We start from the raw sequence: 15,408 nt of genomic DNA, 5'->3' as shown, positions 1-15,408 counted from the left end.
AGCCAGTTCCTGGGGAAGAAAATCAATATATTGCTTATGTAGCTTACCCCTTAGACCTTTTTGAAGAAGTTTCTGTTACTAACATGTTTACTTCCATCGTAGGTAATGTATTTGGGTTCAAAGCCCTGCGCGCTCTACGTCTGGAAGATTTGCGAGTCCCACCTGCTTATATTAAAACCTTCCAAGGGCCGCCTCATGGCATCCAAGTTGAGAGAGATAAATTGAACAAGTATGGTCGTCCCCTGTTGGGATGTACTATTAAACCTAAATTAGGTTTATCTGCTAAAAACTATGGTAGAGCTGTTTATGAATGTCTTCGCGGGGGACTTGATTTTACCAAAGACGATGAAAACGTGAACTCCCAACCATTTATGCGTTGGAGAGATCGTTTCTTTTTAACCAAACAAGATTTCCTGGAAAATATTCATATTCTCCATCTCACATTTCTTGGAAATGTCCGAGAATTCCAGGAAGCAAAAAGAAAAGAATTCTTTCAAATAAAATGTTTATCTTATGATCGACGAGATCCAGACACTGATACTTTTTCATCTCAAAGAATCCAGTTTAATGGTTATCAAATTCCTTCTGATTGGATTCAAAAAATTTCTCAGACACCTAATTCATATTCAAAAAAGGATCTTCATCCTTATTACCAAACGTGTCTTGATATTTTGGACAAAGAAGCACAAGAATCCAAAAAGGAATGGACTCTTCAACCATTCTGTAAATCTGAACCAATACTTCGAATTCCAACTTCTCATGTTCAAGAATGCTTTATGTTCAGTGAAGCAGATTTTCCAAAGTTGGAAACTTTCAATAAGAATGGTGCTAGACACACTCCAAAAATCCAAAATACTTCTTCAACAGTTTTACCAAGTGGAGAAACTGTTCGCCCAAATCCCACAGAAGATGTTCTAAATTGGCAAACTGAGAACTCTCTGGTTCAAAACACTGCCCTGATATCCATTCATAAGAACATCTCAGAAGCCAAAGATAAGATTGAACAAATTGATACCACTGTATCAACTCAACAATCTCAGGTTTCTCACATGATTGAAGTTTTTGAAAAAAGACTTCAAGAACTTAAGTATATCTTGCCTTCTGATCCATCCACTCTAGCTAATTTTATCCTCAATAAAGAAAAAGAAACAAAGTTTATTCAAGATCAGCTACATGTTCTGAAAACCACAGGACAAGTTCCTACATATGATGTAGGGTCTTCCACACCTCTTTTTAAGGTAGGTCCCATGTATGGTGCAGTACCACTTCAAAATTGGCCGACACCTTTCTATTTCGGTGAAGTTACAACTCCATCACCATCTCTTTACTTTTCAACACCACAGCCACAGGTTACCAAACCTTTTGATATTGCAGCAACTTTACGAGAATATCGTAAAAATAAACAAATTCAAAAGGATGCTGAAATAGCAAAGAAAATGGCTGAAAAAGAACAGAGAAAGGCTGAAGCTGAAAGGGAAAGAAAAGCCAAACAATCTGCCATTGAACAGCCGTCATCTTCTCAACAAGAACCTCCGGCTTCATTAATGTTTAGTACCTATACTAATCCAATTTTTTCTGTTGAACAGGAAAGGAAAGCAAATGAAGCTAGTAGGGTATATGATAATCCCTTGTCAACAGTGCTAGATGAACTTCATGAAGATTCAGTTCCATATATTTCAACCTACACTGAATTTCATGATAATTCCTCTAAAGACACAGGCTCCGAAGATAGAAGTCTTTCAAATTCTTCAGATGATGATACAATATCAACAACTGATACTTTAGAATCCTCATCCGACGAAGAAAGTACCCCTCAGATTCATATGGCAGATCCAGAACCAGAAGTGGTTGAGCCTGATGACAATGAGGAGGAAGGAGAAACATCATTTGATCGAACCCAGCGAGCTACTTTTCCAAAATCAAAGGGAGTACCTCTGTTTACAATTGATAACATTCCACCTGAAAAGTGGGAAGCAAGGTTCCATGAATTTCATGCTTGGATGCTTGCCCAAAATTTAACAGAAGAATCTCACTTTGAAATTTTATCAATTTTTACAGCTCATCTGGCTGGAATCCTCAAGGATTGGTGGACAACCATTGGAGATGCAGATAAAATGCTCTTTTTAACCAAACAAGATTTCCTGGAAAATATTCATATTCTCCATCTCACATTTCTTGGAAATGTCCGAGAATTCCAGGAAGCAAAAAGAAAAGAATTCTTTCAAATAAAATGTTTATCTTATGATCGACGAGATCTAAATAAACATTTTAAAAAAAATGATTAAATTATTCTACTCTCTTGGTGCAGATATTAATCTCAAACAGCCGTTTATCAGTTCCCTTCCCAAGCCACTTGCAGATGGTGCAGAAATGTATATCCATAATAAGTATGGATCAGTTTTAAATCTCACCATTGGCCAAATCAAACAAGCAGTTTTCCTATCTCTTGATGACCTTTGTCATAAGAGGAAAGTTATTCGAGAATATCTAAAAGGAGATGTTTGTTTGGACCAAGCCTGCAAAAAGCCAGAGCTAATAACCAAGGGAAAGTGCCAAGCCTGTACTCCATCCCAGAGAAGAAAAGGATCCAGAAGATTCAAAAAGTTCAAAAGCTTTACCAAGACCTATAAGAATTTTCCAAGAAAATCTTTCAGAAAGAAATGGAGATATTTTAGACGAAAGTCTAAAAGGTTCAGAGGCACAAAAGGCAACAAATGTTTTATCTGTGGAAAGCCTGGACATTTTGCAAAAAATTGTCCTCAGAATCAGAAGGGAGTAAAATTAATTTCTGAAATTCAAAATGAACTTCATTTTCCCATATCTGATTTAGAATCTGAATTCTCTGAACAAGAGGAGCCAACTGACATTACTCTTTTGGCTTTACAGGTCCCTGAGGAAATTCTAAGCATAGGACCTATCACTTTAGCAAATAAAGAGGAAAATGCGGAAGAAGTTTATCCACAAACCCTTATTCATATCTTATTGGATAAATATTCTAAACCCATACCTCTTATTGCATTTTTTGATACAGGAGCCCATACTTCCATTATGAGGAAAGATATCTTCCCAGACTCATATTGGATTCCAGAAGTAAACAAGTTTAGAGGAGCTGATGGAAATCTCTTTGAAACAAGATTTGTAACAAAAAATCCCATCACTCTCAAACTTCTCCCTGATTGCTGTGTAAGTTCAAAATTTCTGGGAGCAAATTTTACTGGTAAGGACTTGTTATTAGGATTTGATCTTTACAAACAAAACAAGTATCTTATTACAGGAAATGGGATAAAATCAAAAAAGTTTTTTAAACCTTTTATTGAAATCCCAAAGCTGTATTTGATACAAGAAGAAAATGTTCAACTGGATCAACTCCAGCAGTTTCAGGTTTCTCACATGATTGAAGTTTTTGAAAAAAGACTTCAAGAACTTAAGTATATCTTGCCTTCTGATCCATCCACTCTAGCTGATTTTATCCTCAATAAAGAAAAAGAAACAAAGTTTATTGAAATCCCAAAGTTTTTTAAACCTTTTATTGAAATCCCAAAGCTGTATTTGATACAAGAAGAAAATGTTCAACTGGATCAACTCCAGCAGTTTCAAAAGCAGATCATTCAAGAATCATGCTCCACAAATCATCAAGAGTTTTTACAAAAATGTGATCATCCTTTGTGGGAAAATTCTGAGTTTTTTATCCGCCTACATTTTAAGAAAAATGAGGATATCAATCCCACAAAAGCTAGTCATTCTGGAATGAATCCTAATGACACAAAGCTTGCAGAACAAGAATGCCAAGAACTTTTGAAGTTTGGACTAATTGAGATTTCTCATTCTCAATGGGCATGCCAAGCATTTTATGTCAACAAAAGATCTGAACAGGTAAGGGGAAAAATGAGATTGGTAATCAATTACCAGCCTCTTAATATTTTCCTGCTACCAGCCTCTTAAACTTTGGCTCTGATACCAAATACCAGAGTGTCTGCTTAGATACCATATCAGGACCATAACTTGCTCTTTGATACCAAATACAGAACACAACAGCCTCTTTCCTTTGGGCCTTCAAGAGTTCAAGGAATCTTTTATCACAAGAACAACTTATGGCAAAGCTATGGACATCTAAACAATCACACAGTTATGAGGATCTCTCGGCCTTCCCTGGTGAAATTTGAAACTTAGAATTCCATAAGGATAGAAGCAAACTTGGAATTTTATTGGTCTTTTCCTCGATGATCCGTTCTAATGAAGACTGGCCTCTATTTATAGAAATAGAATTTGGCCCTTTAGGAGAAACGACTCTTCGGAAAAGTAAACAACACACGACTCTTCGGAAAAGTAAACAACACACGACTCTTCGGAAAAGTAAATAACACACGACTCTTCGGAAAAGTAAACAACACACGACTCTTCGGAAAAGTAAATAACACACGACTCTTCTTATGGGGACCCTTCCATGTCAACATCATTCCATGCCCACTGGTAATCATCCTCTGGGGTGTCCGATGGAGTAGTGGCTGGATCTGTGATGTTAAGCATTTCATTGTGATATTGATGTGCTCGTGCATTCTTCCTTTTATTTTCAATGCTTTTCCATTCTGATCGAGTTTTGAACTGATAGGAAGAAACTGTTGAGGATGTTGGAAAATCCTGTGATGATCCTGTGTTATGATAAGGGTCTTGGGAATCTTGTATTACAGTGTCATTCATTTTGTCCTGATACTCCTTCTTTGCTCGTTTGATTCTGGTCCAATGAGGATGACTTGAGTGGTAGTTCCACGATCCATAGTGACCAGGCCATATTTCAGGAGGAATGCATCTGTTTTCCTGAAATATGTATCTCTGTGCTTCCTCATACTCATCATCAAGGTCTAAAATAGTATGATCCATTTCTTTATAAATTACTGCACTTGGACAGGATTGGACTTGGTTATTTTGCAGATTGCAAGGTCTATGGAAATGGAAAATAACATATTTAGACTGAGTTGAAAATAATCCAGACCAATATGTTAATGGTCGAAACCATTGCAGGAAAACTTGAAGGTTTGGATTTAATGGCTGATTAAAGAAAGGTGATTGAAATTCCATAAGAATATGATATTGATGGCAAAGACACCAAAAATACCATAATAATGATTTTGGAAAATCATCATGTTTGGCAATGAAAATTTGACAGAAAGGATATTCAGGATTAGTTCCAAAGGGATTTAAGATTGATCCTCCATATGAACTGAATATTTCTAATTCATATTGATTTCGGATTCTTTCAATATCCTCCTTTTCCCATGGATGAGGAATTTGGTGAATATCTGGGGGTTCAGAACAAACAGGTGAGAACATGAAACAAGGTTGGTCTTGTTGAGGCAAAGGTTCTTTCCTTGAGAAGAAATCAGCAACAATGTTCTTTTTCCCTTTTATGTTTTTGACATCAAAAGAATATTGGGAAAACCATGCTGACCATCTAAGTAACTGAGGATTAGGGACAGTGTTTTGTTTAAAGTGCAGCATTTTAGGAAATGACCCCATATCCATTTCAACCAAGAAATGATGGGATATAAGGAAAAAAGAGAATTTCTTTATACCATTCTTGACTGCAAGGATTTCTTTGAATGTGGAATGATAATGTTGTTCAGAAACCTTGAATTTTCCACTAGCAAATCCACAACAATGCTTTGTTCCCTGTTCATCTTCTTCAAGTAGTACAGCTCCCCAATATTTATCACTGGCATCTGTTTGTAAGATCTTTTTCCCATCTGATGGAATATGAAGTGTAGGAAGATCTTGGAGTGCCTTCTTGAGGATTTGGATTGCTTGGGTTTGTGAAACACCCCATGGTGGAGGTTTCTTTTTAAGCATTTTAGTCAAAGGACTAATGTGCTTAGAAACTTTGGGAATAAATTCCCGGACATAATTAACAACACCAAGAAATTGTTGGACCTGGGTTTTGGAAAGATTTTCTTCAGGGAAATCCTTAATGGATTGTCCAACATGCTGTTCAGGAGTGCATTTTCCTTTAGCAATTTTCATGCCTAGGAATGAAATTTCTTGCTGAGCTAAAAACATTTTCTTTTCAGAAAGCATTATCCCATATTGCTTAACAAGATGATGAAAATCTTTAAGCAACTCAAGATGTTCTTCAAAAGTATTACTGAAAAGAAGAATATCATCAATGTAAACAAGTGCGGAATGTAAGATAGGCTGAAATATCCTTATCATCGCTTTTTGGAAAAGAGAAGGTGCAGTTTTCAGGCCAAAAGGCATCACCTTCTATTGGAAATGATGATTCGGAATACAAAATCCAGTCTTATGCCTATCTTCAGGATGAATTCCCAATTGCCAGAATCCAGATTTTAAATCAAATTTAGAAAACCATTTTGCCTTGGATATCTGGGAAAAAATAGTAAATCTGTTGGGAATCGGGAAGCGCTTTATAAAGCACAGGCTGAAACAGGTGAAATCAAAGGGCATTACTTGAATGCTACTGCAGGTACATGCGAAGAAATGATCAAAAGAGCTGTATTTGCTAGAGAATTAGGAGTTCCTATCGTAATGCATGATTACTTAACAGGGGGATTCACTGCAAATACTAGCTTGGCCCATTATTGCCGAGATAATGGCCTACTTCTTCACATCCACCACGCAATGCATGCGGTTATTGATAGACAGAAGAATCATGGTATGCACTTCCACGTACTAGCTAAAGCGTTACGTATGTCTGGTGGAGATTATTTTCACGCCGGTACCATAGTAGGTAAACTTGAAGGGGAAAGAGGTATCACTTTGGGCTTTGTTGATTTACTGCGTGATGATTTTATTGAAAAAGACCGAAGCCGCGGTATTTATTTCACTCAAGATTGGGTCTCTCTACTTGGCTTCAGGAGGTATTTGTGACAGCCCCACCTTCCCCTAAGGCGAACCAAAGGGGTTAGCGGACTGCCCGCCCAGCTCTCGCCAGGACTAACGGTGCAGTTTAGAGCGGTCTATCGCGTTCCGGAATTTATAACGCACGTAAACAAGTCAAACTGGCAAAATAACCCAAAATAAAAAAATGAAATCCGGAGTCGGCCATGAATAGTACCCGACCCGTCAGCCTAGCCAAATATCAAGCAAACATTCACATCTTGAAATTTAGCGTTTACAAGCCAAAATGGCATATGCAAATTACTCCAAAGTAATATACATGTACGGTTGCCAAAATGAAAGTGAAAACGGCCCCAATGGCACATTTAGGGTTTCAATTCATAAACTATACAAAAGAGATATTCATCTAGTTCATTCGGCAACCAATTATCAAAAGTCATTCCATAAGCACTCAGATTCCTGTAAGGAAAACAAAAGGAACGGGGTGAGCTAGTTGCCCAGTGAGATAATACTACTCAAGCAACCAAGTTCATATAGGCATCAAGCTTTTCATTCCAAGTCATCAAAGGTAAATAAAACACACATCAATAATGATGATAAAAGGATACGGACGGCTCTCAAGAGCCCTTTTTCCTCGTTTGCATTCTTGATCAGATCATCTTCGCATTGACTCTCCGTCAATGTTTAAAAGTAACCAACCGTAGACTTCACTTAACTCCCACTCCTTCCACCTAACATCCCCCTACCGGGCCCGAACTCCAAACACTTGCACTGTGGTATTACTCGAGTATACCGGAATCGAGAGTCTCTCATACTACAAGATTCCTTATAACTTTACCCAAGGCTCATTAATTGTCACGACCAAGCCCTTGCCGGCCCGATTCAATCAATTACCAATGGGGTTGAGCTCAATGGTAACAAGCATGGTCGTTGGATACTCGTCCAAACGCCCCCAAGTCAAGTACTTTTCATTTCATGTAACATTTCTTGTAACATTCCAATAACATGAGAAATAGGTGAGAGTGATAAAGTACACCCTCACTTCAATCAATATCAATGATACAATAAACATTTAACTCATCAAGTTCAAGTATCAAAGCCATATAGTAACACACAAGTGAGTAGTACACTCACCAGGGTCAGTGCAGATACCTCCCAAAAGAGAGCTTTAATTACCAAGAAACCCTAAAATAATCCAAGGAAAACAATTGAAGGTTCCACTTTCAAAATCAAGTATACAGAATGCACATGTGAGGCTCGACTACCAGTCGTATGCCTCGCCAAATAATTACTAAAGCAAGGGTGCAAAACATGATTTTTGGTAATGAAAAGGTAACATGAAGACCTAGGCTCAAACAACCCAAAAGCCCTTCGTTCAAATCACAAGTAAATCCAACTAGCCTTCAAGAAAAATTTCGACAGCATATCCCTTGTGTTTACCTATTTTCCAGCCATCATGGCTTCATTATTTCCTCAAATCAGTCCCAACAGTTCGTACAAAAATAATCTCATTCCCAAAAGCCGTTCACTAGGCTTAATGGCATTCAAGTACAAAATTTAGCTAGGAAATGACCGGATATGAAAGTCAAGCCCTAAACTATTCAAATAAACACAATAAGACTCGATTACAAGTCATAAACCAATTCTACATACCACCAAAACAGGGTTCCCTAAACATACACAAGCAATAGAGGAAACCAGAAAATCCGGAAATAGAATTAGCTTTGCCCTGAAAAAAACAGTTTTTGACCTCTTTTTACGGTAATGGCACCCAAGGCACTACGATTATCAGATGAAGGTGTAAGACCCACTGTTTCGAAGCTAAGAGATAGGTCTACAATATTACAGAAGGTCACTCAACCCAGTTTCGAGTGTAACCAGGTCAAAAATGCAAAATACTACACCAGAATCACAAAAACAGATTCACAGAACGCATTCTAGCGGAAACATCATAAATCAGGCTATCCAAGTCCAAATCAAGAAATTCCAAAACCAGATGAAAGCTAAGAAATAGGGATACATTTCATCAGAAGGCCTCAACAACCAATTCGGAAGTATTCCTAACCAAAACAATCAATTACAGGCGCAATTCTTACATTCGGATAAAACCAGAACAGCAATAGTAGTTTCAACTTTTCTCATTCTACACTACTCTGATTGACCTGAAATTTTGTAGGCACCTCTAAAATGTCATTCCCTACAACTTTCATGTTTTAAGTCAAGGCCAATTCGGCCTCTAACTAGGAGCTATAAATTCGGGCAGAATGTTCCCACTCAAACCCTAATTTTCTGAAATTTCTTCCAAACCAGAAATTGGTTGCAATTAATCACTTTTTCCACCTCCCAGAGTCATTATATACCATTTCCAATCATCATAGATATCCACACCATCATGTTCATATTAAAACAGAAAAATCCCCAAAAATAATAAAACTTCATCACTTCAACCACAAATCAAGAAATAATCCATAATATTGCATCTCATACTACCACTAATTATGATTTAAGCATCAATTAAGAGAGGTGGGTGGTTCTTCACAACTCACCTTAGAAACAAGAGAGAGAGAGCAATAGGTCCTCCTAGCTTCCCAAATAACTCCACAAATCAACTCACTAACACTAATTGAAGAGGTTTTATGGAGAAATTGCAAGTTTCAATGGTTGGTTTTGATGATTTGAAGCAAGCTTGAAGAGTTTTCTTCCTTGTGCTTAGAGAAAGAGAGAGAGAAAGAGAGAAAGAGAGAGCCGGCCACTTATGGAGTATTTTTTTATGATTTTTGGTCATTTTTGGTTTATTTAAGTCAAATGGTAAGACCATGAATAGTTTTCCTAAAGTAAACCCACTCAAATGGTGACACTTGTCACCTTTTATTAAATACTTACCTAAGTTGTCTCTCTTATACCAATCCACTTAGCACCCTCTACTTATCTCTTAACACCCGGTAAATTAATTCCAGTATTCAAAACTTAACCTAGTTGGCCGACTTTTTCCGAACTTTTCGCACTAGTGGGTCCTACGTCCGGTACACGCTCTTCATTTCTCAAAAACTATTCGATACTAGAAAAATCATCTAAAAAATTATATCTGCTCCTTAAAATTATCTAGAAATTTTCCTAAGCAAGAAAATGCAGAAAACAAGCCATGAAAGATTCTAGAACCTAGAAAATGGGAGAATTACGGGTTCTCACACTCTCTCCCCCTTAAAAGAATTTCGTCCTCGAAAATTCTCACCTTGGTTCACAAACAGTTCAGGGTATTCCTTTTTCACCTCCCAGGTAGCCTTTTCTATCCCATAATTTTTTTTCCACCCTTTTTTTTCCGCGTGGACACTATTCTCTCTCCTACCCAAACGCTGCGATCCTTACAAACCATACCAATGCTCAAACGATGATTCCCCATAAGAATACTACTTTCAGGTCGTAGGGTAGACAAGCAGGCGTGGTATCTATTTCGTCCATCAAAATTGGGGTTGACAAATGAATGAGTAACATCGGGATCTACTCAGATTTTCGCAAATCGGTGGAATACCAAAATCATACCTTCCTCAATTTCAGGAGAATCGGGGACCTGTTGTGGTTCCAATGAATAAACTCGAGCTGCTACCTTAGATTTGGTCCCTTCCACCTTGGCCGGTTCGGAATTAGTCTTCGTCGCTTGCTGATTCCCCTTTCCATCTCGTGATAGGACTGGACAAGTAGCGAGCTGATGGTTTGTACTTCCACAACGCAAACATTTTCCTTCCTTCTTCCAGCAATTGTCCTCCGAGTGGTTTGGCTTTCCGCAATACCCGCAAGGTCCGCGTACTGCAGAAGCCGAGCCTCCTCTCTGGCCTCTCCCCACTTGGCCGCCTCGTGACGGGCTCTCTCGTGACACTCCCGACATCCTTTCTTCTCCAGTTTCTCGCCCAAACTTGGAAGGGGTACTCTCATTCCCCTGCCCCGAACTACTTCCAGGAAATCCTCGCTTTTTCGCCTGGAAGTTTCTTACTTGCAATCTGGCACTCTCTACCCGTTGGGCCTTCTCAACGGCCTCGCTAAAAGCATTGATTTGAGCCACTGCGAGGTCCTTCTGAATCTCCACGTTTAGGCCCTGGATAAAACGCCTAATTCGCCGTTGCTCTGTCACAATCAACTCAGGCGCAAATTTGGACAGGCGGGTGAACTGGCTCTCGTATTCCGCCACCGATTGAGCTCCTTGGCGGAGTCGGATGAACTCATCTTCCTTCCTCTCCTGAACCAGAGGAGGGAAGAATTTCGCGTTAAACTCTCTCATAAAATTTACCCAAGTCCTGGGCATTTGTTCCCGCTCCCATTTTTGTCGAATGACATTCCACCAGGAGCGGGCCGCCTCTTCCAGCTGGAAAACGGCAAAAGTCACCTGCCGTTCTTCGGTATAGTGCAGGGCAGCGAAAATATCGACCATCTTTTCGAGCCATCTCTCGGCAACATCCGGATCTGGCCCCCCAATAAACTTGGGTGGAGCAAACTTTTGAAATCGTTCAAGAGCTCTGTCTTCGCTCTCAACATGATTGCCAGGGTTTACAGGGTTTCCCGGATTATGGTTTGGATTCTGGCCTTGTTGCTGCACCACTTGTGCCAGCAGGTTTGTCATTTGCTGCATAGCGGCAGCTATCTGTACATCGGGGTCAACTCTCGGTTCAGGATGGGGTCCAGAGGAGGTTTCCCCAGCACCCCGGTCTGGCGTAGGTTGCCTATTCCCGCGCCCACGCCCCCATCCACTACGTGTGCCTTCCATACAATCTAAGTCGATCTAGGTCACAAAATAAATAGACTGTTAAAGGGCACCTAACCCCTCTTTTTCGCAGCACAAAACAGGAACAAGTAAACAAGAACAATTAACTACTCTACTCCCTCGTAGAGCATTTAAACACATAACACATATACAGAGAACACATAACCGGATCAACAAGTATACGGAACAGTCAGTCAGGTACATACAAAGTCATCCATAGAATCGCAATTTCTAGTTCGCCCAATTCTTTCTAACCTAAACTCTCATCTCTTTCGTATCCGGGCGCAAGAATCCCATTTAAGATAATTCACAACTCGAGCCGGCCGGTCCCAAGCGTAAATCATCCATATTAAAGATTCCTACCCGACATACTTATCTGTCGTCCTCAAGTTTCATGATAAAGAGTTTTACACTTATAACATGCCCCGTTCATAACTTATGCTCAAAAGAGCACTTAACCCTTTTAGACACCTTCACCAAAAGCAGGACCATAACACCACTTGGCCCTAGGCTCACTCCGCGCAGAGACCACGCGAAGTGGCTCTGATACCACCTGTGACAGCCCCACCTTCCCCTAAGGCGAACCAAAGGGGTTAGCGGACTGCCCGCCCAGCTCTCGCCAGGACTAACGGTGCAGTTTAGAGCGGTCTATCGCGTTCCGGAATTTATAACGCACGTAAACAAGTCAAACTGGCAAAATAACCCAAAATAAAAAAATGAAATCCGGAGTCGGCCATGAATAGTACCTGACCCGTCAGCCCAGCCAAATATCAAGCAAACATTCACATCATGAAATTTAGCGTTTACAAGCCAAAATGGCACATGCAAATTACTCCAAAGTAATACATGTACGGTTGCCAAAATGAAAGTGAAAACGGCCCCAATGGCACATTTAGGGTTTCAATTCATAAACTATACAAAGAGATATTCATCTAGTTCATTCGGCAACCAATTATCAAAAGTCATTCCATAAGCACTCAGATTCCTGTAAGGAAAACAAAAGGAACGGGGTGAGCTAGTTGCCCAGTGAGATAATACTACTCAAGCAACCAAGTTCATATAGGCATCAAGCTTTTCATTCCAAGTCATCAAAGGTAAATAAAACACACATCAATAATGATGATAAAAGGATACGGACGGCTCTCAAGAGCCCTTTTTCCTCGTTTGCATTCTTGATCAGATCATCTTCGCATTGACTCTCCGTCAATGTTTAAAAGTAACCAACTGTAGACTTCACTTAACTCCCACTCCTTCCACCTAACATCCCCCTACCGGGCCCGAACTCCAAACACTTGCACTGTGGTATTACTCGAGTATACCGGAATCGAGAGTCTCTCATACTACAAGATTCCTTATAACTTTACCCAAGGCTCATTAATTGTCACGACCAAGCCCTTGCCGGCTCGATTCAATCAATTACCAATGGGGTTGAGCTCAATGGTAACAAGCATGGTCGTTGGATACTCGTCCAAACGCCCCCAAGTCAAGTACTTTTCATTTCATGTAACATTTCTTGTAACATTCCAATAACATGAGAAATAGGTGAGAGTGATAAAGTACACCCTCACTTCAATCAATATCAATGATACAATAAACATTTAACTCATCAAGTTCAAGTATCAAAGCCATATAGTAACACACAAGTGAGTAGTACACTCACCAGGGTCAGTGCAGATACCTCCCAAAAGAGAGCTTTAATTACCAAGAAACCCTAAAATAATCCAAGGAAAACAATTGAAGGTTCCACTTTCAAAATCAAGTATACAAAATGCACATGTGAGGCTCGACTACCAGTCGTATGCCTCGCCAAATAATTACTAAAGCAAGGGTGCAAAACATGATTTTTGGTAATGAAAAGGTAACATGAAGACCTAGGCTCAAACAACCCAAAAGCCCTTCGTTCAAATCACAAGTAAATCCAACTAGCCTTCAAGAAAAATTTCGGCAGCATATCCCTTGTGTTTACCTATTTTCCAGCCATCATGGCTTCATTATTTCCTCAAATCAGTCCCAACAGTTCGTACAAAAATAATCTCATTCCCAAAAGCCGTTCACTAGGCTTAATGGCATTCAAGTACAAAATTTAGCTAGGAAATGACCGGATATGAAAGTCAAGCCCTAAACTATTCAAATAAACACAATAAGACTCGATTACAAGTCATAAACCAATTCTACATACCACCAAAACAGGGTTCCCTAAACATACACAAGCAATAGAGGAAACCAGAAAATCCGGAAATAGAATTAGCTTTGCCCTGAAAAAAACAGTTTTTGACCTCTTTTTGCGGTAATGGTACCCAAGGTACTACGATTATCAGATGAAGGTGTAAGACCCACCGTTTCGAAGCTAAGAGATAGGGCTACAATATTACAGAAGGTCACTCAACCCAGTTTCGAGTGTAACCAGGTCAAAAATGCAAAATACTACACCAGAATCACAAAAACAGATTCACAGAACGCATTCTAGCGGAAACATCATAAATCAGGCTATCCAAGTCCAAATCCAGAAATTTCAAAACCAGCTGAAAGCTAAGAAACAGGGCTAAATCAAGAAATAATCCATAATATTGCATCTCATACTACCACTAATCATGATTTAAGCATCAATTAAGGGAGGAGGGTGGTTCTTCACAACTCACCTTAGAAACAAGAGAGAGAGAGCAATAGGTCCTCCTAGCTTCCCAAATAACTCCACAAATCAACTCACTAACACTAATTGAAGAGGTTTTATGGAGAAATTGCAAGTTTCAATGGTTGGTTTTGATGATTTGAAGCAAGCTTGAAGAGTTTTCTTCCTTGTGCTTAGAGAAAGAGAGACAGAAAGAGAGAAAGAGAGAGCCGGCCACTTATGGAGGATTTTTGATGATTTTTGGTCATTTTAGGTTTATTTAAGTCAAATGGTAAGACCATGAATAGTTTTCCTAAAGTAAACCCACTCAAATGGTGACACTTGTCACCTTTTATTAAATACTTACCTAACTTGTCTCTCTTATACCAATCCACTTAGCACCCTCTACTTATCTCTTAACACCCGGTAAATTAATTCCAGTATTCAAAACTTAACCTAGTTGGCCGGTATACGCTTTTAATTTCTCAAAAACTATTCGATACTAGAAAAATCATCTAAAAATTTATATCTGCTCCTTAAAATTATCTAGAAATTTTCCTAAGCACGAAAATGCAGAAAACAAGTCATGAAAGATTCTAGAACCTAGAAAATGGGAGAATTACGGGTTCTCACAGTATTCACGTTTGGCATATGCCAGCTCTGACCGAGATTTTTGGGGATGATTCTGTATTACAGTTCGGTGGAGGAACTTTAGGACACCCTTGGGGTAATGAACCAGGTGCTGTAGCGAATCGAGTAGCTCTAGAAGCATGTGTAAAAGCTCGTAATGAAGGGCGTGATCTTGCTGCTAAGGGTAATGAAATTATCCGCGAGGCTAGTAAATGGAGTCCTGAACTAGCTGCTGCTTGTGAGGTATGGAAGGAAATCCGATTTAATTTTGAAGCGATGGATAAATTGGATAAAGAGAAAGATTTGTAATTACCTTTTTTCCCTTAGTTAAATTTCAATTAAACTCGGCCCAATCTTTTATTAAAAGATTGAGCTGAATACAAAGATTCTATTGCATCTATTTTAGATAAATACATACTTATCTAGATAAAGAATATTTTAAATTAAATAAAAAATCTAAGAATCAAATCTTTTTATTACTGTCTTGGATCCACAATTAATCCTCTGGATCCTTAGGGTTGGCATATTCTTTTATATTCTGCAGTTTCCCCCAAGCAAGCCGTTTTAT

General features: G+C 39.1%; 1 protein-coding gene across 1 annotated transcript; it reads left to right on the top strand.

The window, feature by feature from the left end:
* The first annotated feature begins 6,489 nt into the window (after positions 1–6,489).
* LOC140006939 (ribulose bisphosphate carboxylase large chain-like) lies at positions 6,490–15,149 on the top strand. Its single transcript, XM_072049615.1, has 2 exons — positions 6,490–6,664; positions 14,869–15,149. The coding sequence occupies exons 1-2, from the start codon at positions 6,490–6,492 to the stop codon at positions 15,147–15,149; spliced, it is 456 nt and encodes a 151-aa protein (XP_071905716.1).
* Positions 15,150–15,408: the final 259 nt, after the last annotated feature.

This window comes from Coffea arabica, chromosome 5e (assembly GCF_036785885.1).
Source record: "Coffea arabica cultivar ET-39 chromosome 5e, Coffea Arabica ET-39 HiFi, whole genome shotgun sequence".
In the NCBI taxonomy this organism is placed as follows: domain Eukaryota; kingdom Viridiplantae; phylum Streptophyta; class Magnoliopsida; order Gentianales; family Rubiaceae; genus Coffea; species Coffea arabica.
The sequence above is the reverse complement of the archived record's forward strand: the minus strand, read 5'-3'. Positions and strand labels throughout refer to the sequence as shown.

Bases quoted from the DNA above. Each gene is read 5' to 3' on its own strand.
- LOC140006939 (XM_072049615.1), top strand. From the start codon at position 6,490: ATGATCAAAAGAGCTGTATTTGCTAGAGAATTAGGAGTTCCTATCGTA. The intron at 6,665-14,868 runs GTATGCACTTCC...GGCATATGCCAG, and splicing joins TGATAGACAGAAGAATCATG to CTCTGACCGAGATTTTTGGG.